At 42.3% G+C, this 24,673-nt stretch overlaps 2 protein-coding genes across 2 annotated transcripts in view; one reads left to right on the top strand and one right to left on the bottom strand.

Moving 5' to 3' along the window:
- Positions 1-12,076, top strand: part of LOC105919527 (ephrin type-A receptor 5) — a gene marked incomplete in the record, with an annotated part of 77,750 nt that extends 65,674 nt beyond the window's left edge. Inside the window, 6 exon segments of the mRNA XM_036140115.1 lie at positions 1,255-1,322; positions 1,419-1,560; positions 4,250-4,399; positions 6,867-7,060; positions 8,388-8,552; positions 8,724-12,076. Of these exon segments, the coding sequence (XP_035996008.1) occupies positions 1,255-1,322; positions 1,419-1,560; positions 4,250-4,399; positions 6,867-7,060; positions 8,388-8,552; positions 8,724-8,835 (831 nt within the window).
- Positions 12,077-16,828: 4,752 nt separating this feature from the next.
- Positions 16,829-21,329, bottom strand: LOC118564013. The gene is made up of 4 exons (XM_036140703.1): positions 21,120-21,329; positions 20,781-21,044; positions 20,620-20,705; positions 16,829-17,116 (listed from the first exon to the last, which is right to left on the bottom strand). The coding sequence occupies exons 1-4, from the start codon at positions 21,139-21,141 to the stop codon at positions 16,829-16,831; spliced, it is 660 nt and encodes a 219-aa protein (XP_035996596.1). The 5' UTR covers positions 21,142-21,329.
- Between the last annotated feature and the right edge of the window lie 3,344 nt (positions 21,330-24,673).

Genomic DNA, 24,673 nt, shown 5'->3' with positions numbered 1-24,673 from the left:
CAAGCTAACATCTTGCCGTGTAATATATGTCATCTATACGTAGTTCACTCTAGGAGATGGGGTTACTTGATTCTAACAAAATATCTTCCATCAGGTCAGTTGTAGTTATTTCTGTTTGATCAAAGTCATATTATAACATGTTTCAGAGTCAGTTGTCCAAATCGGGGATCAGGACCACAGTCAATGGAACTTGTTTGTTTTTATTAAGGTTAGGAATTAAAAGTTGGGTAATAAAAATATTGCAGAACATGGATGAAAATTTTGGCAATGAGTTAACAATGGAGCATATTGAGCTAGCGTTCAAGGCAGCATTTTAGTACCTGTACTTTCACCAACAGCTGTCCCTTTAGTACACATTATTGCATGATAATGTTAGTAACTGGATGTGTTCCTGGAAAAACCATGTCAGGACAGCATGCACATGGTGCACTAAAGGTCCATTTCTAATAGGTCCGTCCCTAAACAAGGCTCAATGTCCATTGTAACAGACTCTGACACAAGCCCATACCTTTACAGAGAATGGCCTTTGGACAAGATGCTGATAAGGCTAAATCCCATTCGAGTGTTTTTTTCTAACATGCCTGCAGCAGTTGCAGTGATAGGTGTAGTGTATGAGTGCTTTTTCTATAGCTTTAATGATTTTCTCTAGCACTTATGTTATACATCTCATATTTGAAGTGGCCTGACTTAAGAGTCTCTCCTGAAGGATAGAAAAAGCTGCCGCTCATTTGAATAAATGTACAGAAGTAGATATTAAAATGCATGACTCTTTATTCCTGGAATCCTCCATACAAAAGTTGAATTGTAAAGGTTATAGTTGGATGTGCAGAGTTGTGTTTGTTATTGATTCTGCCCTGTAGGTTAATTAACTTTGTGGTTAGAGCAGCCCGGAAAACACAGTAGCATCGCCACCTCGTGTCTGCCGGTTTTCTTTCTATATGTGTTGGTTTTAGTGGCCCAATTCTACAAACTGCTAACCTTTGGACTTATAAAACTAATGGCGTGTAATTCTATTCAACCAGACTTGTTCAGCAGTTTCAGCACAATGCAATGGAGATGCACTGTACCAAATATTGTCCTTTGATCGAAACATTGAAGACATTATAGAAACGCTTGACTTCTTTTCCTACATACTCTGCATTTTAACATTATGTGAAAACAGTTGCATGTATTCAATGGTTTTATCGGTATTCACAAAGATAGGGGACCTGAATATCATCAAACCCATGCTTCCTTTTCTTTTTTTTACTCTAGAAAAATGATGGTCAGTTTACGGTTATCCAGCTGGTCGGTATGCTGCGGGGCATCGCATCTGGCATGAGGTAACCGTAGTTCTGAGACACGCATATCTTTATTGATCTTGTTAACTATGCACGGTGCTTAATTTTTAATTCCACCCATTGTGTTGATCGTTTCAGATACCTGTCAGACATGGGTTATGTCCATCGCGATCTGGCAGCGCGGAATATCCTCGTCAATAGCAACCTTGTGTGCAAAGTGTCTGATTTTGGTCTTTCTCGGGTCCTGGAAGATGATCCAGAAGCAGCTTACACTACACGGGTAAGGATTTACACTCCATTCTGTGTTTATTGGCTCTTGATATCCTCGCATAATAATGTCTTACATTAGGTCATCAGTTGTGATTGGATTGTGTTCATTTTGAAATCGGGGCTTCCTTCTTAGTCTGCTCAACCACATCTAAAACTTATCAACTATGCTTAGAAGCCAAGTATGTGCCAGATATCTGTATGTCTAATTTAGCAAACTCGTGGCTTAGAGAAACATTCTTAGTACATTCAAACATGTGCACTCAGTTCTTCATCACTGAAGTTGTAGGTCATATAATCACCCTACCCTGCAAAGAGAATGGTCCAAATGAATCATATATTGTGTTTGCATCTCTAGAGTCTGACACTTTGGAATAAATAAGAAACTCAGACACAACTTAGCCAAAATGTGCATGTTTATATTCATGCACTCACACCGATGACAGCAGCAGGCTTTAAATTGAGCTGTGCATCCTTGACTGAGCGTCGTCGTGCCAGCAAGAGACAGGCGGCCTCCTGCAAGAGGAGGGCCAATTAGTACTCGACTCGGTCTCCACAACACTCAATTAGCACCGAGTCTCTCTGCCTTGGTGCCAAATATCCTGTCACTCACTTCTCCCTGCCAGGCCGCTTCCCTTCTCCGTCTCTTTCTCTCCGCCGTTATCAAGCTCCCATTCCCCAACAAGTGAGAATAACACGACTCACATTCTTGAAATAATCAGACGCCAAGATATCCTGCTGCTGTATTCATCAATACTGCATCAAGTTAATTTCGCTACTCATCAGCTGAAAACACATTTTCTGCTGGAACTCAGCAGTGTTCCTGTGAACCCTTTTTTATCTTTACTGAGGAAGCATTATAATAAAGATGAGGGGAAATCAGTAGAGCAATCTCCGGCCCCCGACAGTTTGGATAGGGAATTCATGCAAGTGGGTGAAACTTGTCACTCCAATGGGGTGCTTAAATCTAGATTTGTTAGCGTAGGAAGTGTCTCAATTACAGTGTATTCTTAGTTGCCGTCTGGATGTAACGAAACATTTCTTTTTCTTTTTTTTTTTCAATCTGCAGCTGTTCTTATCAAACAATTATTTGGAGCCATGGGGCATGAAATGCATTCATGTAACATTTAAGAATTATCCAAACAAATGTTGAGGAATAGATGATAAGCAAAGATTAGATGATCAAATCTGTGCTTCTTTTAAGAAGGGCTTGGAGTATATGCGGTGTATAGACAAGCTTGTTTAGCTGCAAGTGGTAATTATAGGATTAACACTTTAAGTACATGCAGTGCCCTGAACTGCTAAAGAATTCACATCCCTTGAAAGTTTTTCCTCGCCTGATTTGTTTTATTACAACCAGGAACCTCAATGTATTTACTTCAGATTGTACGCGTTATACCAACACAAAGTCGTGCATATGTCTGAAGCTGAAGAAAAGGGGGTTTTTGGACTTGAGATTATGTAGTAAAAATTTAGAAATCTGAAAAGTATGCCTTGGTTACAAAGATGAAGAAACAAACTTATCAGGCAAATAGTTGAAACTGCAAACCTACCAAGACATTGTCCACATTATGTAGCAAATATGTATGTAAATGCGATATTATTGCTAAAAAAAATGTCCCCACCCCTCGGTGTGAGCTTCAGTATCTCAACCAATTGCATACAATTATGATTGTAAATGCGTGTTGTGAAGCTCGACAAGACATTTACGTCCACCTGTGGGAGAACTGCAGATATCCACTGCTGAGGTGAAAGAATCTGTTGAGAGTATTTTGGCGATTAGTTACATTCTTCACAAACCTGGCCTTCAGGAAAGCCATAAGAAGTCCCATTTTCAGTTTTCACCCACCCATGTTGGGACAGAGTAACCATTTGTAAGAAGTTGCTCTGGTCCGATGAGATCAAAATTTCACTTTTAAATCTCTACAAACCAGTAGGGAAGGCTAACAAACAAGTGTCAGAAGGCTAACCCTGCACAACACGCTAAACAGGCCACCACCAAAGTGAAACATGGTGGTGGCAGAATCATGCTGAGGCGAGGCCTTTCTTCAAAATGAATAGGGAACCTGGTCAGAGTTGAAGAAAGTGTAGCAACATAAAAAATGTTTCCTTAAAGAAAACCTTTGGAGTCTGTAAAGAACTTGGGGCGGTGGTTCACCTTCCAACAGGAAGACTGTAAACATACAACCAGAGCCACATTGGCTCTCCGGCTGTCTCTCATCTTTCGTCTGTTTGCTTCTATTACCCGTCATGTTAAGTAGGTCAGTGGACCACACAGAGCTGTGTGTACAGCAAGTATGTTCACACCATTTTCCGACTCCGTTCTTTAACACTTTCTTTTTTTAACATTGTCAGTTGAGCAACGCATTTAGAAGAGGATTTATTAACGCCACCTACCACCTGTAGCACTGCTGGCTAGTAGCAATCAGACATCAGCCAGTCAGAATTGTGAAGTTTTTTTTTTTTTTTTACCTGTAAAGAACTAACTTTAACGCTCACCCTGGCTAAGCGCTGGAACAGATTGTGAGCTTTGCTTTCTCACTTTTGCTGTTCTGCTCAAGTCTGTTCTCCCTGTTGTTCGTTGTGTTGAATGAATTCTTGTAAAACATCTGTATATGGTTGTTACAATGTAAAACAACTGGGTCTTTAAATCCACTGAGTTATTTGAATCGTGTATTGAATAGCGTCTCCTTTTGTTGAAGGGCGGGAAGATCCCTATTCGCTGGACAGCTCCTGAGGCGATCGCATACAGGAAGTTCACCTCCGCCAGCGATGTGTGGAGTTACGGGATTGTCATGTGGGAGGTCATGTCGTACGGAGAGAGGCCTTACTGGGATATGTCCAATCAAGATGTAAGTTTTGTGAAAAAAAAAGAAAAAAAGAAATGTTTCACTGATGCGTGCTTTGGCCCTGTTACAATAACAGAGCTGCATGTGCCCACTCATTTTGCACAGGCAACATATGTGCGCACAGCCTCTTAGTGACCTCTCTAGACTCCTCCTTCCTTTTGGTTATTAGGCTGTCTATCTGAAAGACTGGAGAAGCGGTAGAGGAGGAGGGAAGATGAGGATGAGTGGGAAGGAGAGGCAAAGACGTTTGATGTTTAATTGAAAGCGTTATGCGGGATTTTCTCTGATCTGCACAAGAAAGCGGAGGCTCAAACCTTCCTTCTCTAAGCCGTCTCCTTCTGTTTCCCATTCTCTCTCTCCCCCTTTCAATTTCTTGTCCTCTCTTGTCTCTCTAAAACGCCGTCTTTGTCTCTGTTCTTCATTTTGCCTTCCGTCCACCCTCTCCTTCTTTCTCCCTCCTCGGTCTCTGATCTTTGCACCCTGTTAGTGTAAAGTGTAGTCGTACTCCCTCTCAGCCGGCAGTGATGGTTTGATGCGGTGGGCTTTTTTTTTTTTTTCTTTTCTTCGTACACTTTAGTTGGAAGTGTATGCATGCGCTTTCATGCATCCGTGCGTGTTGGAGTGTTATCATGTAGGTCTTTTGTGTGATTTATCCAAAGTAAAAGCTGTTGTGAACTCGACAAATAAATTCCCTGCAGTGTCTTACGCTGGCAGAGTTTGGCTGAAAACTCCTGCCTCATCTCCACTGCAGGCACCAACGGAAAGAGCTGGGGTTTATTTATTATTCATCCAACTCTGTTCCCCTTTAAATATATAAAAAAAAAATGATTTAGTGCTGCATCTTCTTAGTTGCAGAGATGAATAACCGGGCAATGCGGCATTTGGAATAAACAAGTAATCCTTTAATGTTGTGGTAATTTATGCTCTTCCTGGAGTTTAGAGGAAGGTCAAGTATTAAGATAAAAGATTTTGCCTGGTGTGCTCAGATATCATCAGCAAGCTCTCGACAGTGTTGCCAAATTTTCAACTTTGCCACTATTTCGGGACAGGTGAAAAGTATTTGTCTACCTTCCAAAGCACTCGCAGGCGGCCCGGTCCTCCACTTTCTCCCAGCTGTAGTCAGAGCAGCAGATGTTCACATGTCTGCATCTAAACAGCAAATGAATCGCTCAAATATGCTTCTGCTTTGCAATCAGTAGTATTTTCTTTGACTATAATAATTCCCTACACCACTATAAATTGTTCCACTATAAATTGTTCCATTTGACCCCTTTAACAGCAGTGACTTAAGCTATTGTATTGAAAGGTTTTATTGTGAATTGTTGTAGGCGTCTAAGCCATACGTTTAATAACCATATCAGATAATTTAAAAAATATATACGAAATGAACACAACTCTTTACAAAAAAGTAAAAGGTTTGGATCGAAAAACAAATGAATAGACGTTTTTGTGAAGTTCTAAACATACATTTTGTCTCCAATTCCTCTCTCCTACAGCAGCTATTACGTTTACTGACCAAACTTGATGATGCTGTCAAAAAGTTAGCAAGGATCCAGCAACACTCACTTGTGCTGAATCAGAATGCTGCGGACAAGGAAGTCATTCCATATTTTGATGTTCAAAGGAAGCGTATGCAGGAGTTTCCACAACTTTTGTTAGCCATCAGTTACGTGGAGCCACATTAAACATGTTACGAGCAGAATTATTACAAAAAGAGAGTAAACAGGCTAACATTAGCCGAGCACTGCAGCTCCACCTGAACCGAACGGAAGAACCAGGTGTGAGTTCACTGAGATGGTTGCAGTTTATGTCGAGTCACATATGTTTTAAGACAAATGACAAAACTGTGTTTTTTTTAAACATGTTGTCAGGATATTTAAGTTTTTTTATGTTGTCGTTTTTTTACCTCGCCTGTGTTTTAGCCATTGTTAAGAGAAAATGAAAAAGGGAAACTGCAGCATGTGATACTGATGAAATGGAGGTGGTTCCTTCATACTTCAAAGAAACCATATTTTCAACCACTGATTGTATTAACTTTAATGAAAGCAAGGCAAATTTATTTATATAGCACATTTCAGTACAAAGACAATGCAAAGTGCTGTACATGATTAAAATGTAGGAAAATAAAAACAGAATAAAAGCAAGTAGGAATAAAATGTAGAAAAAAAGAAACAAAATAAAACATGGGAAACTGGAAACTAAAAGCAAATATTAAAAACAGTTGGACTACAAACTTGAACTAATTATGTTTCAGTAAAACAGTTTGAACTAGAACAGGCAAAACAAATGTGTTTTTAATCTTGATTTTAAAAGAACTCAAACTGGAACTTGGTATCGGAAAGAAACGGATCTTGAACGGCTCGGACTGGCATCGGTGACAAAAAAATAAATAAATCCTGATGGGACTATCCCCACACCTACATGTAGGAAACTGTTCTCACGTGTGTCTCTCTGTTCGATTCGCCGACAGGTTATAAAAGCAGTAGAAGAGAGCTACAGGTTGCCTGGCCCGATGGACTGCCCCGAAGCGCTGTACCACCTGATGATGGACTGCTGGCAGCGGGAACGCAGCAGTCGACCCAAGTTCGATGAGATCGTTTGTCTGCTCGACAAGTTTATTCGCAACCCCAGTTCATTAAAGAAGTTGGTCAACTCCTCACACAGGTATGGCCCAGCGAGAAGCACACGATTCTGCAAGATTTCCCTCCCTGCCACAAATTAGTTCATGGCGAAAGCTCATAATTGAATCAGCTCTGACATTTTATGTACTTCAGTAAAAAAAAAACGATTAGAAAAGTCACTTTAAAAGCAATACTTTGATTTAATGTTTAGTATTCCCCCACTCTGTATGTATTATTCATGTCTGTATAATGGCATAAAGGTGCTTATGAGTGCCTTACAGACACCTAACGGTTTTTTTTTTTTTCTTTGCAAAGATCCAAAGTGGAGTTTAACACGCATGCAAATTGAAGCATGCTTAATAAATTAGCGGCGTGCCTAATACGCAATGACATATGACAGCTGTCGAGATTAAAGAGCTGCCAGTAAGCCCGGACCTTTTTTCCACGCCAGCCTCCCGTTTCTGCTGTAGCATGGAAAATGTCGTTACATACTGTGAATGTTTCATTTGATAGCATGGGGAGCTCTATTTGTCAGCACCAAGAGTGAGCTGAATGACAAAGACGTTTGAGGGGAGACGCGTTTGCAGCTTTGTGTGATGGCGCCTAGCTCGCATTATCTGTGACGCCTCGCAGGTATCCGTCAGGACTTGATGGGTCGAGCTGTGGGCCATAAAATCTTTGTGTGTGTGTCCAGGTCATATGATTCATAACAATGGTATCCTTTTTGTCTACTTGCACCACATGGTGTTTAAAACCGTTCACCAGAAGAAATGCTCTATGCTTCGCTGTAATCTCGTTTGCATCATATGGTTGTGAGTAGGGCTGGACGATATAGAAACAAAAGCATATCGATAAAATAGAAATCATATTTGATCGATATTGATAATTATCAACAAATTGAAAACGTATATTTTAAGTGCAGCCCTGGCCGTTTTATGCTGTTGTTTAGCGACTTATTGTTAGACAAAGAACACACAAACACTGAATTCAAACTCAAACCTTTATTCAACCAACTTTTTACCAAAACTTCAAGTTTTTATATAAGAAAACACATGCTCTCTGAACTCTTTGAAGGGGGCGGAGCTTGGTTTCTGGGTCTGTTTGTGATTGGTTGGGAGGATGTAATGACTATAATATTAACTTACATGGCTAGAATGCAAAAAATAAGCAAAATTGTTATTCTATTGAACTTTTTATTGATCCTTTTTTTTCCCCATCATCGATATACGTCTATCCATCGATATATATTGTTATTGAATTATCGTCCAGCCCTAGTTGTAAGCAGGCCATGCATTGATTCTCTGCATGTTTGTTCCAGAATGATAACATTCCTTGATTCCTTTTTTTTATGCTCTCCATCCATGTGTTAGGGTTTCCAACTTGTTAGTTGAGCATGCCAGTGTAGAAGGAGACTGCAGCACTCGAGGCAAGACTGTCGGCGAGTGGCTGGACTCCATCAAGATGGGCCGGTACACAGAGCTCTTTATGGAGGGAGGCTACTCCTCGCTCGAAACAGTTGCTCAAATGACATCAGAGTAAGACCACTTGCATGTTGGAAGGCACTGGAATGTTTTCTGGGTTGGTTTGGAAGATAATATACAGTATATGTTTATATAAATAAGATGACTCCTATTATTTTTATTTCTTTATTGGTGTCAGATCACGCGGTAAATCTCATGCCACCATTTCTTTGCTGTTTTTTGCAGGGACCTTCGAAGAGTAGGAGTGAATCTGGCTGGACATCAGAAAAAGATTATCACAAGTATTCAGGAGATGAGAGTCCATATGAACAGCACCAGCTCTGCTGTAAACATCTGATGCATACGTAGAAGCGTGCACACCATCAGACATCCATATGCGCACACGAGTTAAAACCGATGTATGGACCTAGCATGTAATCAAAGAACTGTTGGACCTAGAACGGCTTAGCACTTTCTGAAGACGAGGAAACCCTAGGTTCTATGGATCTGCACTTGATGATCTGCGTTGTGGTGAGTTTTGTGTGTTGAGCTCGTGGCGATAAAGTATACTGCAGAGCTAAAACCAAACTGGACTGAACCGGACCGAATGGTGCTATGCGAAGGACTGAGGAAGGCGAATAAAGCCGGGACTAAGGGATGTTTTTTTTTTCATTTGACTTTTCTGGATTTTCTGGATTCTTACATTATTTGCACTGTTTGGATTTCCTCAACCTAGGAACAAAGCGGTGCCCTCTTTTTGACTGCACCACGTTGGACGTTTTGATAAAAGTGGGCTCAAAATGGAACTTTTGAATCTGTCTCAGGTGAGACGAGCAAACCCGGTCTGAACAGAACGTATCCAATAGCCATAGCTTTGGACGTACACTACCTTTTACAAGTCACTGAATTGAAAAAAAAAAAAGTTCTCAGGCAGGGCAAAAATATTGGACCAAGATTATAATTATTATAAGTGTGAGTTGTCGGTTTAGCATATTGATCTTATTTGTTTGTTATCCTGTCTCGGAGAGGTTTTAATGCCACAAAACTGCATCCACACTCTTGCTGTAGGAATCTTTGATGTTCATATGCCATCCTTCACAAAAAACAAATCAATTAAACACATAGTCATGGACTAAAGGTAATAAACTCTATGAAAATGCCGAACTAAGGCTATGACAGAGACAACAAATGGGCCTTCTTTGGGCATGTGGATACTTTAGAAATGTTCCTTTGCCTGAATGTAATACATTGGAAGAATGTGGCAATAATCTTCCTGGTCCTTAAAACCAGCTTCTGAATGATGCCAGAGATTGTAAAACATTTAGTCGACAAGCTTGAAAGTCTATAAAGACTTTTAGTTTCCTATTAAAAAAAAAATCACCCGTATATCAACATCCGACCAACAACTCTAATATTCAATTGGTTTGTTTTGAAAATCAGATACTTGAAAGATGCATGTTTTAAGGAAATGTTGACTCAGATACGGCTAACCCCTTTGTTTGAAAGCCCTAGCCATAACAACATAGATCGTTTGCTTAACTCCGAATCATACGAGAGTATTTCACAGACAAACGGGAGCCTTTTCCCATTGTTTCATTGTTCGCCCAGAAGTAACAGAGAGAAATCTCACTCCAAGTAAAACACAAGTGGAATGATGTATCATTCTTTTTACGACTTTCATGGAAAGGTTTGGAGAATTCTCACTTAAATACTGCATATTTTGTGTTCATAATCTGTGTGACGTTTTTTTTTTTTTTTTTGCCCACAGAAGAGTCAAATCAATCTAATGGGATCTTGATTGGTGTTCTGGTCTTGACACCTTGACATGATCCCAAAAACAGCCTTCACCGGTCAGGAGTGCATTCAGCCGTCTTTTAACAAGCCTTCACTTAGAAAACAGTAACCTTCAGGTACCACAGAAAACCCTCAGTAATCTGTTCAGTTCACCGTGCCGCACACTATCTCTTCCACGCTTGTGTGCCACACCGCAATAAACCTCACTCTGACAGGACTGCTGTAAAAAAAAAAAAAAAAACAGTAACAAACAGGAAAAAAGGCAATATTGATAAACTTGATAATCATTTATTTGTACTTGTTTAAAGAAAATTGTGAACAGTTTGTTTCATTATTGTGCTTTCTCATGGACTACTTAGCAGCTCCGCGTACATGTTCTTCATGTAAATAATGTATTATACATTTAAAGCAGGGTGCATTGTTCCTTCGTCTGCCATCACGTGGACAACTTGACATTGATTATACATTTCAGAGTTGGTAAATGTGACAGATTCTACGAAGCCGCATTTTTGCTCGGATGTCTTGGAGGGGGCTAACAGCACATTTGTCTCCTACCAAGGGTTTCAGAGGGAATGTGCAGAAAGACGAGACTTAAAATATTTTTTTTGTTGTCGGTGGTTGTGTTTTCTTTTAAGTTCCAATGGAAGGCAGAGGACTTTTTTTTTCAGGGCCCATACTTTTGTTTGTGCGAGTACGTAATGCGTATGCACATAGTTTGCTTTCGTTGTATGGTTTAAAAGTAAATGATGTCAGTAATTAGTCCAACCTGTGCTTCACTTCTCTTCAGTATGGAATAATTTCATTGTGAATTATTACTAAAACTCAACCCCTTTGAATGCAGTGTCCAGATCTGCAGAAAGTATTCACACTATATCTGTGTTTGTAGATGATTTATATATTTCTTTGTCCATTTACTGTAAAGCTTTGGTATAAAGTTGGGGGGGGAGGAAGAGTTATTTCTGTCTAGAGGGGGTTTTACTTGACCATATGAAAGCACACAAGAAGAATGTAAGGTTTTAAAGGAGTGTTCCGCTTTTTCGAAGAGCATGTTTAGCTTTTGAGCCAACTGTTGATGGTGGATAAAAGAGGACTTACTGCTGTAAAAAAAAAAAAAATCTCAGCTGATTGAATGTAAGAGGGTTTGTTTCAGATTTGAAGTTCTGCAAGGGTTGGTAGTGTTTCTAAGATTAAAAGTGGTCCCAAGTGAACGATTAATTACAGGAAGCATAGCATCTGCATAGTCTCTGTAGTCTGCTCATTATATGTGTAGCTTTTCTCTTCCAGATTTAATTTATTTCATTCTATGTTTTATTTATTAGAATATTTCAAACTATTCTGTGACATTTTTAAACATTTTTTTTTTCTTTTTAGAAAAATACTTTTCAAAAATAATTTTGAGAAGAAACAAGAAATGCAGTTAACGCACTCAGAGGCTACCGTGGCTATGCAGGTTTGTTTATTAGAACGGATCAACAAGCAGAAGTGTTGAATATCTTAAATCAAGATGTAATGTTGTCAGCTGTTGTTACCGGCACTCTTTCCGGCTTAATTTTCAACTTAAATCCCACGCGTGGCGCATGAACAATTGGTGAATAATACAGCCTTATAAGTGCCTCGCATTTTCTAAGCACTGTTGTTTCCGCGCCTGTCAAAACAATACGTCCTAACCGTACCCCAACTTTGTACAATATTCATTCTTTGCCAACAATGTCTCCAGGCAATGAGAAGAATGTCAGACAATGTGTATGTTGGAACTAATTTCAGTTGCACTTTATGGGATATTTGTCTTTTTTTTTTTTTTTTTTTTTAAACTACAATGTCTATAGATGATTTACCTTTTAGTTCTCTCTTAATTATTTACATTGTGATCTATTTCTTGGTGATGATGATGATGATGATGATTATATCACTTCATACTGTCAATGCTTCCCTGGACATAAAAGTTGACAGCTAAGCACAAAGAGTCGGTAATATTTTTCAAAGAAATTAAAGGTATTGAACTGTTAATGTATAGAGCACCATTTTCTTGTGTATGGCACGTCACACCTTCAAGATACAAGCACAGGGTTTTTACAAAAACCTGTTGGGACGGTATGTGGATGATGACTTTTTATAAAAGATCGTTACCACAAGGTCTTGATGTCAACGGGCTTCTTCAAGGCAAATTTGCATCACCGTTTTTGAATTATTGCACCAATGTCAAGTAAAAGACTGAAACAAAAACAAAAAAAAACGTTTTTAAAACGGGCAAATAGAACTGCACCGTTAAGATGAGAAATGCTGGGCAACAAATCTTTTTGTTGGTGATTTCTCTCCGCAATTCAAAAATGTCCAGTTCTACAGTTGCTGGAAGATGAGAAAGCCACAAATCCAGGTATTATTCCAAGAGTCAGGTTAACTTCAATATTATTTAACTGCACGTATAATTTGCATTTGTCAATTATCAACTTAAATCTGTCAAACCGCAATTTGGAACCTGAAGATCCCCAAATTGAAAGTTTTTTTATTGTTCGCAACCTTTTCTTAGCCAGATTCATAGGAGGCTCTAGTAATTACACAAATATTGCATTGGTGTAATGCTTTTTTTCTTAAAATAAAAGCCCTGAACGAAGGTTTAATGCTAGGCGTGACTACATTGCGGTTAATGTGCAGAAGCAATAATGACTAATATCAGGAAAGGTATTTGTACACACACAGACACATGGGGTTAAAACAACAATAACATTGCACTAACGTCTGAATAGTTTTAAAATGTGAACATCTTGAATAAAACAGTGTCTGAGACCTTCTAAAATAAAGGAGTGAGCATACATGCATTCTGTCTGTTTCAATGGCTGCAGTTGACTTACTTCCTGAGTGTTCCTGTTTATAACAACATTTTATTAAACTCAAGCTTCATATTAAGATACTGAATCAGGTTAAAGGCTGAGTAAAACCTGCTTCTGTTGGCAAGGATGTTTGGAATGAAAAACCCTGGTTTGATCTCTTTTAGTGGCCAACTTTATCCTGGCATCTGCTAATTAGGAGGGCGGCTATCGTAGTAGTTTGTGCATGTAAAAACATAATGTGGTAAAAGAAATGCTGTGGGCGGAAAAACAGACGGGATTTTTGGAAAGGCGACGCAAGCTAAAATTATGCAAAAGAGAAAAAAAAAAAGTATTGTGTCCTGAAGACCCACCCACTTCATTTATTGTTCTCAGGAAGTGGAACATGGGTGTGTTCTGTGTGATCATTGAGGAAAAATGTGCACCTTTCTCTCAAAGTGTACAAAAGCAGGTATGCGCTCATGTTATTGCAGGTCATCAGTTAAATTATCGGTAACTCACGCATTATGGTTTTGAACAACTGAAAGCTGTTGTGGTTCATTGAAAGCACAGTTAAAAAAAAAAAAAAAAAAAAAAAAAAAAACTTGGCTATTGATGTGCTATTGGTTTGTCTTGGAAATTGTATTGTGTATTATGTTTGTGCTAATGTTTTTGTAGTGTCCTAACAAATTCTATATTTTTGCAATAAAACTTGTAAAAAAAAAATTACGTATTGTAACCATCTATGTCTAAAAATGCATTTCCATTGTTAGTAAATGGGTGTTTCATGAATGAATGCTTAATATGAAGATCCCAATAGCTGGGACTTGATTTGAAATATACAGTGTCATATTTTTTCTGTTAAGAAAACTGATTTGCAACTAAAAGCCAACTTATTCTACACAAACTAATAGTGCATCCCCAAATGGGAGCTGAAGGGTCTGCCACCTGTTTTAAGGGGAACTCCTTGTCAGTCCAAATGTTCCTTACACTACAGCTGGCTAACGAAAATTACATTTTATGAGTCTAAGCCTTGGTTTCTGCACTAAAAAGGGGCATCTGACAGTTTTGTTAAGAATCTGAACCTGCATTTATTTCAGAATCTAAAATAAGTTGAATAATCAAACATATAGCGGGTTACAGCAAATAGGCTTAAAGCTGGAATACACCTTGGAAGATGAGCCTCCTTTTGCTTAAAAACAGCAGAGCTCCAACTGCAGATTGATCAAGTGCGAGTCACAAAAACTTACAAAGAGTCCTGGATTGGTGACATCCATCCATTTTCCATCACGCTTATCCCTGTTGGGGTCGCGAGGGGTGGATAGGTGACAAAGCGTATTTAAATTAAAAAAATCCTCCTCCTTCTTTCCCTCTCCGTATTTTGCTGATCTTAGAGTTTCAATGTTTGGTTGCTCAACAAATAAGCATGTCTGTCTTTGCAAAAACTGTCTTTGAAATGCACAAGTAGAATCTCTAACAGTGGTTCCTCCCGTTGGTTGACTGGCCCTGCCTCGGTGAGAAAACCCTCTCAACATTTGCACTGTGAGGAAAGGGAGAAAGACAAACTGCGCAATCTTCAGCCATTCTGAGTAACTTGTTATTTTTTAGAGTGACAACCAACTTGGTCAACTCTCATGGCCTTTATAAATTTTTCTGTACTCGCGTGACCCCAGATGCGTCGGTCAGAACTTGAAAAGGGGACACGACTGAGCAATAGGGGGCCCTTCAATCATCATTAGATTCTGGGGTTTTTTTTTTCAGGTGATCAACAACCGTGTTCCTGTGTGTATTTAGTTGAGCATGCCAACAGGTCTTGTAGTTGCTGGAACATTATCCTGGTGCAATCACCATAAGCTGATACATCTGGTAGACTCAAAGAAAAGAACTCCATGCAGAAACGCAAATGTTTGCCTGAACAAAAGGGCACCAAACATAACAATGGTCTATTGTGAGCTTGTAGACCAATATCTGCTAACATGGTGTTCTATCCCTCTGATCTCAGCATTTTCCGTTAGTTCTTTTAGTTTCTATTTAAGCTGTTGTAATTAGTTAAAACAGACGCTGTACGTATGAATAGTTAGCATCCCCCACTCTTTCCACTACAGTTAAGGAAACTATGGCAAATTATCGTGTCATAGAACGTCACTTTGAAAATTCATGAATAACCCTTTTAACCCAGGTTTTTTTTTTTTTTAAGGGCTGCCAAAATCTCCAAAATCCAGTATAGTTATGACACATGTTGAAAAGCTAAAAAGGATAAGACGGAGCACCTAGCTGTACTCTGTTTCCCCCTTTATCTGTTTTAAATCTCATGCTGTCACAGACTGAAAGAACAGCAGACAGGTTTTGACATATTCACCATTAAATAGCTTTTTACATCTTTGCACTTCACATTACTTTATTTAAACAACTCACTGCTACTGAAAGTTACTAATATATAGTTTTCTCACCTGAAATCAGAGCACCTAATATAATATTGTCACTGATCGAAAGGGGGGAAAAAAATAGATTTTGAGTTCCCGAGCTGGATCGGGCCAATCCGATTTAATTATAGTAACAAGATCATTTCTTTGTGAATGTCTTGTTTTTACAGTGCTCAGTCAACAGACCAGTTGCCATTTTGTTTTCTAATAGACTGTTAAAGATCTTTACCATCTCTATTTTAAAATGTTGCCTATGACAGCAGAAGTTGCTGGCAACAACAGCTCTGCAAGTGTGTACTGAACAGCATCAGTCCCGCTGAAATCATCCCACTGCAGAGAAGAAGATTGCATCTGAAAAAAAAAAATTGGGTTCAGTAATCTGACAACAAACTGCTTGAATAAAGGCAACTAAAAGCTTTTCCAAGCAGTACAATTAGACACGCTTTGTTGATTTAGACACCATCTGTCAGGATAACAAGGGAGCTACCTCAGATTTGTTTATGGGAAGATTGGGAAACGGAGGGCTGGAGAAGAGTGAATTAATTATCATAAATGTTGAACTGCCCCATATATTGTACGATACTACATGCTTTCTATCTTTTCATTTCTTCTTGTCTTTAATGGAGCGGGCACATTGGCAGTGGTGCAGGGTGCAGAAACCATGGAATAGACAATTTATTGTTAGATCAGGGTGATAATGAGTTCCTCGGTAAAATGCAGCATGTTTTTAAGCGTGATGATGTAAGACCTGGTAATGTCTGCTGGATGCAGTGAAAATAACTGCTGATGTCGGCAACAATAATCTAGCGAGGTTATCTCTTTGTCATGCAACATCCGACAATGTGACGGCTCGGGCAACAATAAACATTTGACAATGGGTGATTCTTGTGGGCTTCAACATTTAATGATAAGCTCATTCTTGCTGGAAATGGTTTGGATTTTTTTTTTCCCCCTTTTTAAAAAAAAAAAAAGATTTATCTACAAATAATAAAGATGGTTACCCTTACACAGTATGTTTCTGTTTTAATCTCTGTGGTGGCACATTTAATTTAATTTCAGTCAATTAACTCGGGCTTTATAAATGTATCTTTGATTTTTTTTTGCAGTCGCCTTGAAACATGGGTGAAGGTGACCTTCAAGCCCAACCAGTGCCACTGCAGTTTATATGCAAATACCAGCCCCGCGCTGTTGTGTACGTGTGCAAATCTATGCATGTGTGATATGTCAAATCAAACCAAGCTGATCTCTGGGGGAAATCCGCTGCCTTGCGTGGCTTAAGGTTATTATTGCGCCCAGACACAAAAAGTGTCGGAAAGTGTGAAATTAGCCATCACACAATCAGCATGGCTATTACCAAAACCTCCATATCAGCGGCTTTGGGGAAAGACCTGCAAAGGGTTGTGTACGTGAGGGTTGGGATTGCGTTGGGGGCCATATTCCCACCGGTGCTGACTGGGATCGTTTTCAGACGGACAGCAGGGTTTGTGACTGTGCTGGCCTCTGTCGCTTTTCTCTGTGAATTCATGTCTTCACCAACCTCCCCTTTATGTTTCCGTCCCGCACTGTCTTTAACCGGCGCCGTCGGTCTGGCTGCCCGAACGCACTTGCTTTCCCGTATCTGCGCGACATTTGGTGTGCGACTTTATTAGGCCGTCTCTCTGTTTTCCTTTACATTTTTGCTGAAGGCTGTCACAGTGTCTGACTAAAGTCGGGTGTCCCAGGGCATGATAAAGTAATTTTCTCTTGAAAAGGTGTCAGTGGTCGAAGCGTCCCCTGGGTCATTTGGAAATCATTGCAGAGGTGCCTCTTTAATCATCGCGAATGACCTTCAGCGGAACCTTAACTGTCGCTTTAAGTGGCATTGTCTGGGTGTCTGCGAATTTATGAGGTAAAACTGCAGACTTCCCTTTGGGTTAATCTGCACAATTCATTGTACATAATTATGCTGGATGTGCATCTATATCCATACTTTTTTTTCCCCCCTTTCTGATTTATGGCTCCTAATTATGAGGTAATTGCCCTTTTATGGTGCAGATTGTAGGAGTTGGCAACAAAAAAAAAAAAAGAGGCACCAATAGAGACGACTTGAAGGGGGTGGGGGGCTGTTATGTGAAAACCCGCTGGAATGTTCTTTGACTGAAACCTAGCCGTAATAAATACAAAGCTCATCAGTCCAAAGGTCTTACTTTTTCTGCGAAAGCAAAAACAAATCAATCTGTTCCTATTTTTAAACACTGCGCCACTCAACAAAAATGAGTTTAAATGGAAGAAATATTTACTGACCGCTTCATTGTAAATAATTTTTGTCTTGGCTCTTCTGTCCAGCCAGGTCAAGGTCTGAACAATGTCTAGCCCAAAGCATTAGCTCCATTATTTTTGTTCCATGTTTTTATTTTCCTTGCTGTTCTGCAGATCAACCTTTTTGTGATTACCACCCCCACCTCTTCAGCTACACTTCAATGCTGTACAAATGGCCGCTCCTTTCGCTTTGTAATACACTTTGTAATTTGGTCCATAGCTGACTCGCTGTTTCGGTAGAGACTGTGATGCAAGACCCAAATAATGTGTCAGGTAAACAGTAATTAGGTGCTATTAAAGAGGTTTGAATATTGACCGGCTGAAATAGTAGTCGGAAGTCCAAGAAAATGTCCTTAGGTGGAGCGAATGTGGCTATCGGGGGTGGAGGATGGGGGTTGATGTTGCTTGCTGCTTCCCAGGGGCGGTTCTAGACAGGGGCCAACAGGGGCCTGTGCCCCTGTAGAACTATTCCTGGCCCCTGTTATGGCCCCTGTACTAAAGACATGATATTAGATTTCTTAGGATGATAAATGATAAAAAAGATACCGTGACTGACTGGTCATTTGGATCAGTTGTATTTTTTTACATTTATGGTTTTACCCAATAATAAAATAACAAAATAATTACAAAATAATTATTAAAAAAAATAACTATAATTAAAAAAATTAAGCTGTTCCACATTAAGCTCTCGCTGTATTGAGAAAAGATCAGGGGTCTGCAACCTGCAGTTCCAGAGCCACAATTGGCTCTTTGGCTTACTTGATATATTAAACGATGAAATGTTGACCTGTTTAGGTTTTTTCCCCCAATCTTTTGTTCTGTGCCCCTGTGAAAAAACACTGGCCCCACCCTGGCCCCCCTGCTAAATTTGGTCTAGAACCACCACTGCTGCTTCCCAGATGATGTTGAAGTTGTTTCCAGATGTGTATTGGAGCAGAGGCACAGACAAGGATATAGATGGTGGACAACAAGGTGTGTCCTGCTGGACCCCATGTGCAGTGTTTGCGACGAGCTAATGAGATTTTTGGGTGAGGGAGTGAGCGCAGCATGGCCTGCACGGCGGCACATCATTCTCACTATGAAACTCCAAACGGTCTTGTAAATATTTTTGCACACTGATGGGCAGCAGCTTTTGCCCTTTCTCTAGGAACACGGAAAGTAAGCTGTCATAATGCATGCTAGTATAGAAGGAGTCCCACTTGCTGATGATCAGTTGGAACGTTTTGCTACCAACACTTGGTTGTTAATTGTCACCCTAATTGTTTTAGAAACGCTAATGATGCACCTTGTCTGTTATTGGTAGACACTTGCTTACTTATTTTTCTCCCCGGCGTATTCACCAACGCATGTAATCGTTTAAGTGGGGGGAAAAAAATGGAAATTGTCTGTCAAATCTCAATCAAAAACCTGTCGTTAGGAAGGGGAAAAGAGTCTTGGAAATACAAAAGGGATGCATATATGTACGCGTGTGAATTTTCTACACCTCTTATAGATGACGATTTTATTACATCAGCTTCCTGGCCTCTGGGTTGTCAAAATGTAATTTTTTTTTTCTCCCCCAATTCATTCTCCATGCAGATGGTAGCCCAAGGTGTATAGACAGATAAAGCTGCTCCCCTCTGCATCGTAACCACACTCAACAGCTATTAAGCTGTTACTGGAGGTCTGACCTGGACCAAATAAGCTGCTGGTAAATAACGTTATCCATTCAGCCGCTGATCCGAGAAGCCTGCCATGAGAGGGCTGTGTGATGTCAAGTGGCTGGCAAGGACTCACATTTTAGATGCTCACAGAGACACACACATACACACACAAAAAAAAACTCACCAGGGTAGCCGTCTGGCAAGTCTTTGTGTAGCACCGGCGATAACTCCACACACGTACACACACACACACACTGTTCATTTTTTTTTTCTCTTGCCCAAGGTATCCGTCTCCTTCATACAAAGGCTTCCAAGGGGACATATTTGTCACCTACCCAGATGTTTTTTTCCAAGGTTTTTTTTGTTCCAGGCAGTCAATCATATGAGCAGGAATGTTCCCTAATGTGAAATCCCTTCGGTGTAATATCTGTGTGTACGTGTTGTATGGGCATTCGTGTGTGTGTGTGGAAGGTCATTCAAGGTGATATGAAACCAGCGTCAGCCTGAGACACAGGGAGGTAATATACTAATAACCGTCACATTTTGCACACACTGCACTCACACCACAATTGCTGTTCTAATAGCATCTGTCACTCTGACACAAATTGATTTGAAGATGCCTTCCTCTTCCCTAACGCCCCCACGGGTCATTTATTCATGTAGGAAATGTTGACCTATAATTATACTGAGGGAGTGTTTGACTTCCAAGCGTGGCAAAGCAACTTTATTGGAAATGTCAACGTTTTATTTATTAAGGAAGTAATGCTTTCATAGAAACATTGCATTTCAGGGCTTATCGTAGTATTTTTCTAACCCTGAGCAATAGTATTTGAAGAATGACTGACTAATAAAAAAACAAACCAAAAATTGCTTTTGTGAAAACCGATGAACATGTTAACACATTGTGCTGTGGTGGTAGAAATGGTGTCATTGACTGTTTTAGTAAAACATTAAAGCTATAATCACCATATTTTTCTAATTTTAAGTAGTTTTTCTTTAGATACATCCCCAATGTAATGTTACTGTCTGAAGCCAAGGCTGCTGTAATACTCTATCGCTACATATCTTAGCATATCTAAAACAAATTATACGGTGTGTCATGTTTGCCTTGAGATGTCGGGCCCACATGCAGAAACACACTCGGTAACAACGGGTAAGTTTAAAAGGTTTATTTGTTTACACAGGCAAGAATGCTAGGCGGCGAAGCTAATCTGCGGGCTGGAAGGAACTCGGGCAGGAACTCGGGCGGCAGGGAACCAGGTCGATCTGGAGGTGAGGGAAGAACATTAATTCTCGGAGGGAAAAGCCCTAAGGAAAGTAGTCAGGTGAACGTAAGCTTACCACGAGGTGCTAGAAACCTGACCGGGGAGGACGGCAGTGTGGACTCAGCTGGATGTTGGTCGTAGGTGTCCGGGCGGCTGAGAGCGTGGCGAGAGGTCCGAGCAGCACCGGAGAATCCAGGACAACGGATGGAACCTGGGGGTCGTTGGAAGTGCGTCTCGTCCGCGAAGCTAGGCTCCACTCGAGAGGAACGAGGGAATCCCAGAAGGTGACTCGAGGAGGACTGAGGAGCTTGAAGAAGGACGAAGGAGCACGAGGAGGTACCTGGGAGACACAAAGGGGGGCGGTTAGCGTGGGAGCAAAGTCTTAGTGGCGTGAGGTCGAGGCTGGTAGGCATACCACAACGGTAACACTCAGGCATCCACCCGTTGTCCGAGTGCAGATCTTATAGTGCAGCTCCGGTGCTGCTGACGAGCTGCAGGTGCGTCTACTCCGCTCACCAGCCAACCACGAACACCTGTGGACGAAGCAAAGATGGCAACAGGCTGCATGGCCCTGCCAGCTGAGTCCTGACACCACCCCCCCCTCAAGGGTCGCCACCTGGCGGCCCAGAGGAAGACATGGATGGACGAGAGGAGAAAAAAGAGTCAATGAGTGAGCGGTCCGGAATGGCGGAGCCAGGGATCCAGGACCGATCCTCGGGACCGCGGCCCACCCAGTCGACGAGATACTGGAACCCCTTACCTCGCCGACGGGAGGCCACGATCCGTTGGATCTGGCGTCCATGATGGTCCTGGGAGGGTGGAGGGGGTTCGGCCGGAGGGCACAAGGGGCTGGAGTTGACAGGCTTGATCTGAGAGACATGGAACGTGGGATGAACTCGGGAGTGGGACGGGAGGCGGAGACGGACAGTCATGGGACTGGGAATGGAGGTAATCTCGTAGGGGCCAGTGAATCGTGGGGACAGTTTGCGTGAGGCTGCTCGGGAGGGGAGGTCACGGGTGGAGAGCCAGACTTGTTGACCTGGTTGATAACTGGGGGCTGGGATGCGTCTATGGTCGGCGAACTTGCGGTTATTCTCGGCGGTGTCCTTTAAGGCCTGGATGGTTTGAGACCAATAGAGTTTGCAGCGGTCGATGTGGTCCTTTACCGAGGGTACAGCGATCCGTCTGCTGTCTTCGGGGAGTAGTGGTGGCTGGTAGCCTAGAGAGACCTCGAAGGGGGACATTCCTGTTGCGGCGGAGACGTGGCTGTTGTGTGCGTATTCGATCCAGGGTAGATATTTGCTCCAGTCTGATGGGTTCTGTGAGGTGAGGCAGCGGAGGGCGGTCTCCAGCTCCTGGTTCAAACGTTCTGTCTGACCGTTGGTCTGCGGGTGGTAGCCTGAGGTTAGGGTATACCGGGCCCCCAGGGCCACGGCAAACTCCTTCCATACCCGCGATATGAATTGGGGACCACGGTCAGACAGAACCTCCTGGGGAATTCCGTGTAGGCGGAAAACATGTTTGACCAGGAGCTGGGCCGTTTGAAAAGCTGAGGGTAGTTTTCTGAGGGGAATGAGATGACAGGCCTTAGAAAAACGGTCGATTACTGTTAGGATGACTGTCATACCTTGTGACGAGGGGAGCCCAGTAACAAAGTCCAGGGCGATATGGGACCAGGGACGTTCTGGGACAGGCAGAGGCTGAAGAAGACCCGCAGGTGGCCGGTTTTGACGGTTTGCTCTGAGCGCATACGGGACAAGAGAGAACGAAGTCCTTGACGTCTTGGGACATGGAAGGCCACCAGAACCACCGTGACAAAAAGGAGCGGGTTCGATGAATGCCAGGGTGAGCAGAGAACTTCTCTGAATGAGCCCACTGTAGTACTCGGGTACGGGCTGAGCGGGGAACATAGGTTCGGTTGGGGGGGCCGGTTCCAGGGTCTGGATCCGTGAGCTGGGCTTGGGAGATGACATCCTGGATCTCCCACTGGAGGGCTCCAAAAACACAAGAGGAAGGAATAATGGTCGTGGGTTCCCTCTCTGCGTCGGGTGGTGAGTAGAGACGGGACAGGGCGTCTGGCTTCTGATTCTTAGAACCGGGACGGTAGGAGATGGATAAATTGAATCGGGAGAAAAAAAGGGACCAGCGGGCTTGTCTAGGGTTTAGTCTCTTAGCTGTTTGAATGTAAGCCAGATTTTTATGGTCGGTCCAGATGAGGACGGGCTGCTCGGACCCCTCAAGCCAATGGCGCCACTCCTCCAGGGCAAGCTTGATTGCAAGCAGCTCTCTGTCGCCCACATCGTAATTCCGTTCAGCAGGAGATAACCGTCGAGAGAAGAAGGCACAGGGGTGCAGTTTTTGGTCTTGGTCGGAGCTTTGGGAAAGGATCGCGCCCACTCCTGTGTCTGAGGCGTCGATTTCGACCACAAACTGTTTCTTTGGATCTGGGTGGACGAGGATTGGTGCTTGGGAGAACCTCCTCTTGAGGTCGGAGAATGCTGTGTTTGCTTGCGGGTTCCAGGAGAAGGGTATCTTGACCGACGTGAGGGCGTGGAGAGGAGCGGCGATCTGGCTATAACCCCGGATGAACCGACGATAAAAGTTGGCGAAGCCTAAGAAACGTTGCAGCTCCTTCCGGGTCCCGGGGACCGGCCAGTCGAGGACCGCCTTGATCTTCTCGGGGTCAGATCGAACCCTTCCTCCTTCTAGAATGAGGCCAAGGAAGGACACAGAGGGTTTGTGGAACTCACATTTTTCAGCTTTGACGAATAATTTATTCTCGAGCAGGCGTTGCAGGACCAACCGAACATGACGCCGATGATCTGTGGGATTGTTGGAGTAAATGAGTATATCGTCAAGGTAAACAAAGACGAACACATTGAGGAAGTCTCGAAGGACGTCATTGACCAGAGCCTGGAATACTGCTGGGGCGTTACAGAGGCCGAACGGCATGACTTGATACTCAAAGTGGCCCAGGGGAGTCTTGAAGGCTGTCTTCCACTCATCTCCCCGGCGGATCCGCACCAAGTGGTAAGCATTACGTAAGTCTAACTTAGTAAAGACCGTGGCTGACTGGACCGGTTCTAGGGCTGAGGAAAGGAGTGGGAGAGGATACTTATTCTTCACCGTGATGGCGTTTAACCCTCGATAATCGATACAGGGGCGTAGGGAACCGTCCTTCTTGGACACAAAGAAAAACCCTGCTCCCAAAGGGGATGACGAGGTTCTAATCAGCCCGGCTGCTAACGATTCTTTAATATATTTCTCCATGGCCTGGCGTTCGGCCTGAGAGATGTTATAAAGGCGACTAGCCGGCAGCGGGGCGCCAGGCAGAAGGTCAATCGCGCAGTCGTATGGCCGATGCGGCGGCAAGGAGCAAGCTTGGGTTTTACTGAAGACCTGCCTTAGGTCATGATAACACTCGGGAACCAACTTTAAAAGATCAGGATCTACCTGACTAGGTGGCTGCACGGGGGTTTGACACGGAGGCACCGCAGACTGTAAGCAGACGGCGTGACAGTTGGACGACCAGGTCTCAACTCGCCGCTCTGCCCAGTTTAGATGCGGGTTATGCTGCTGTAGCCAGGGGAAACCTAAAACTAGGGGCGCATGCTTAACGGGAAAAACAAAAAAAGACAGCCGTTCTCTATGGTTCCCAGACACGACCAACTCTAATGGTGTGGTTCTATGTGTAATTCTGGGTAGAACTCCACCATCTAGTGCTGAAACCTGGAGTGGAGAGGTAAGAGGGACGGTCTCCAAACCAGCCCGTTGAACAAAAGCTTGATCAATTAAATTAAAATCGCACCCTGAATCAACTAGAGCGGAAAACGAAAAAGTGTCTCGGAGAGAGACGATTGCAGCCCTCAAACAAAGTCGCGGAGGAGAGGATAGCGTCTGCTTGGACTGGTCCGCCGGTCCCTCCGGAATGACCGACGGACCTACTCTTTTGGTCGCTCAGGGCAGTTC

The sequence above is a fragment of the Fundulus heteroclitus genome, chromosome 8 (assembly GCF_011125445.2).
Source record: "Fundulus heteroclitus isolate FHET01 chromosome 8, MU-UCD_Fhet_4.1, whole genome shotgun sequence".
Lineage (NCBI taxonomy): Eukaryota > Metazoa > Chordata > Actinopteri > Cyprinodontiformes > Fundulidae > Fundulus > Fundulus heteroclitus.
The sequence above is the reverse complement of the archived record's forward strand: the minus strand, read 5'-3'. Positions and strand labels throughout refer to the sequence as shown.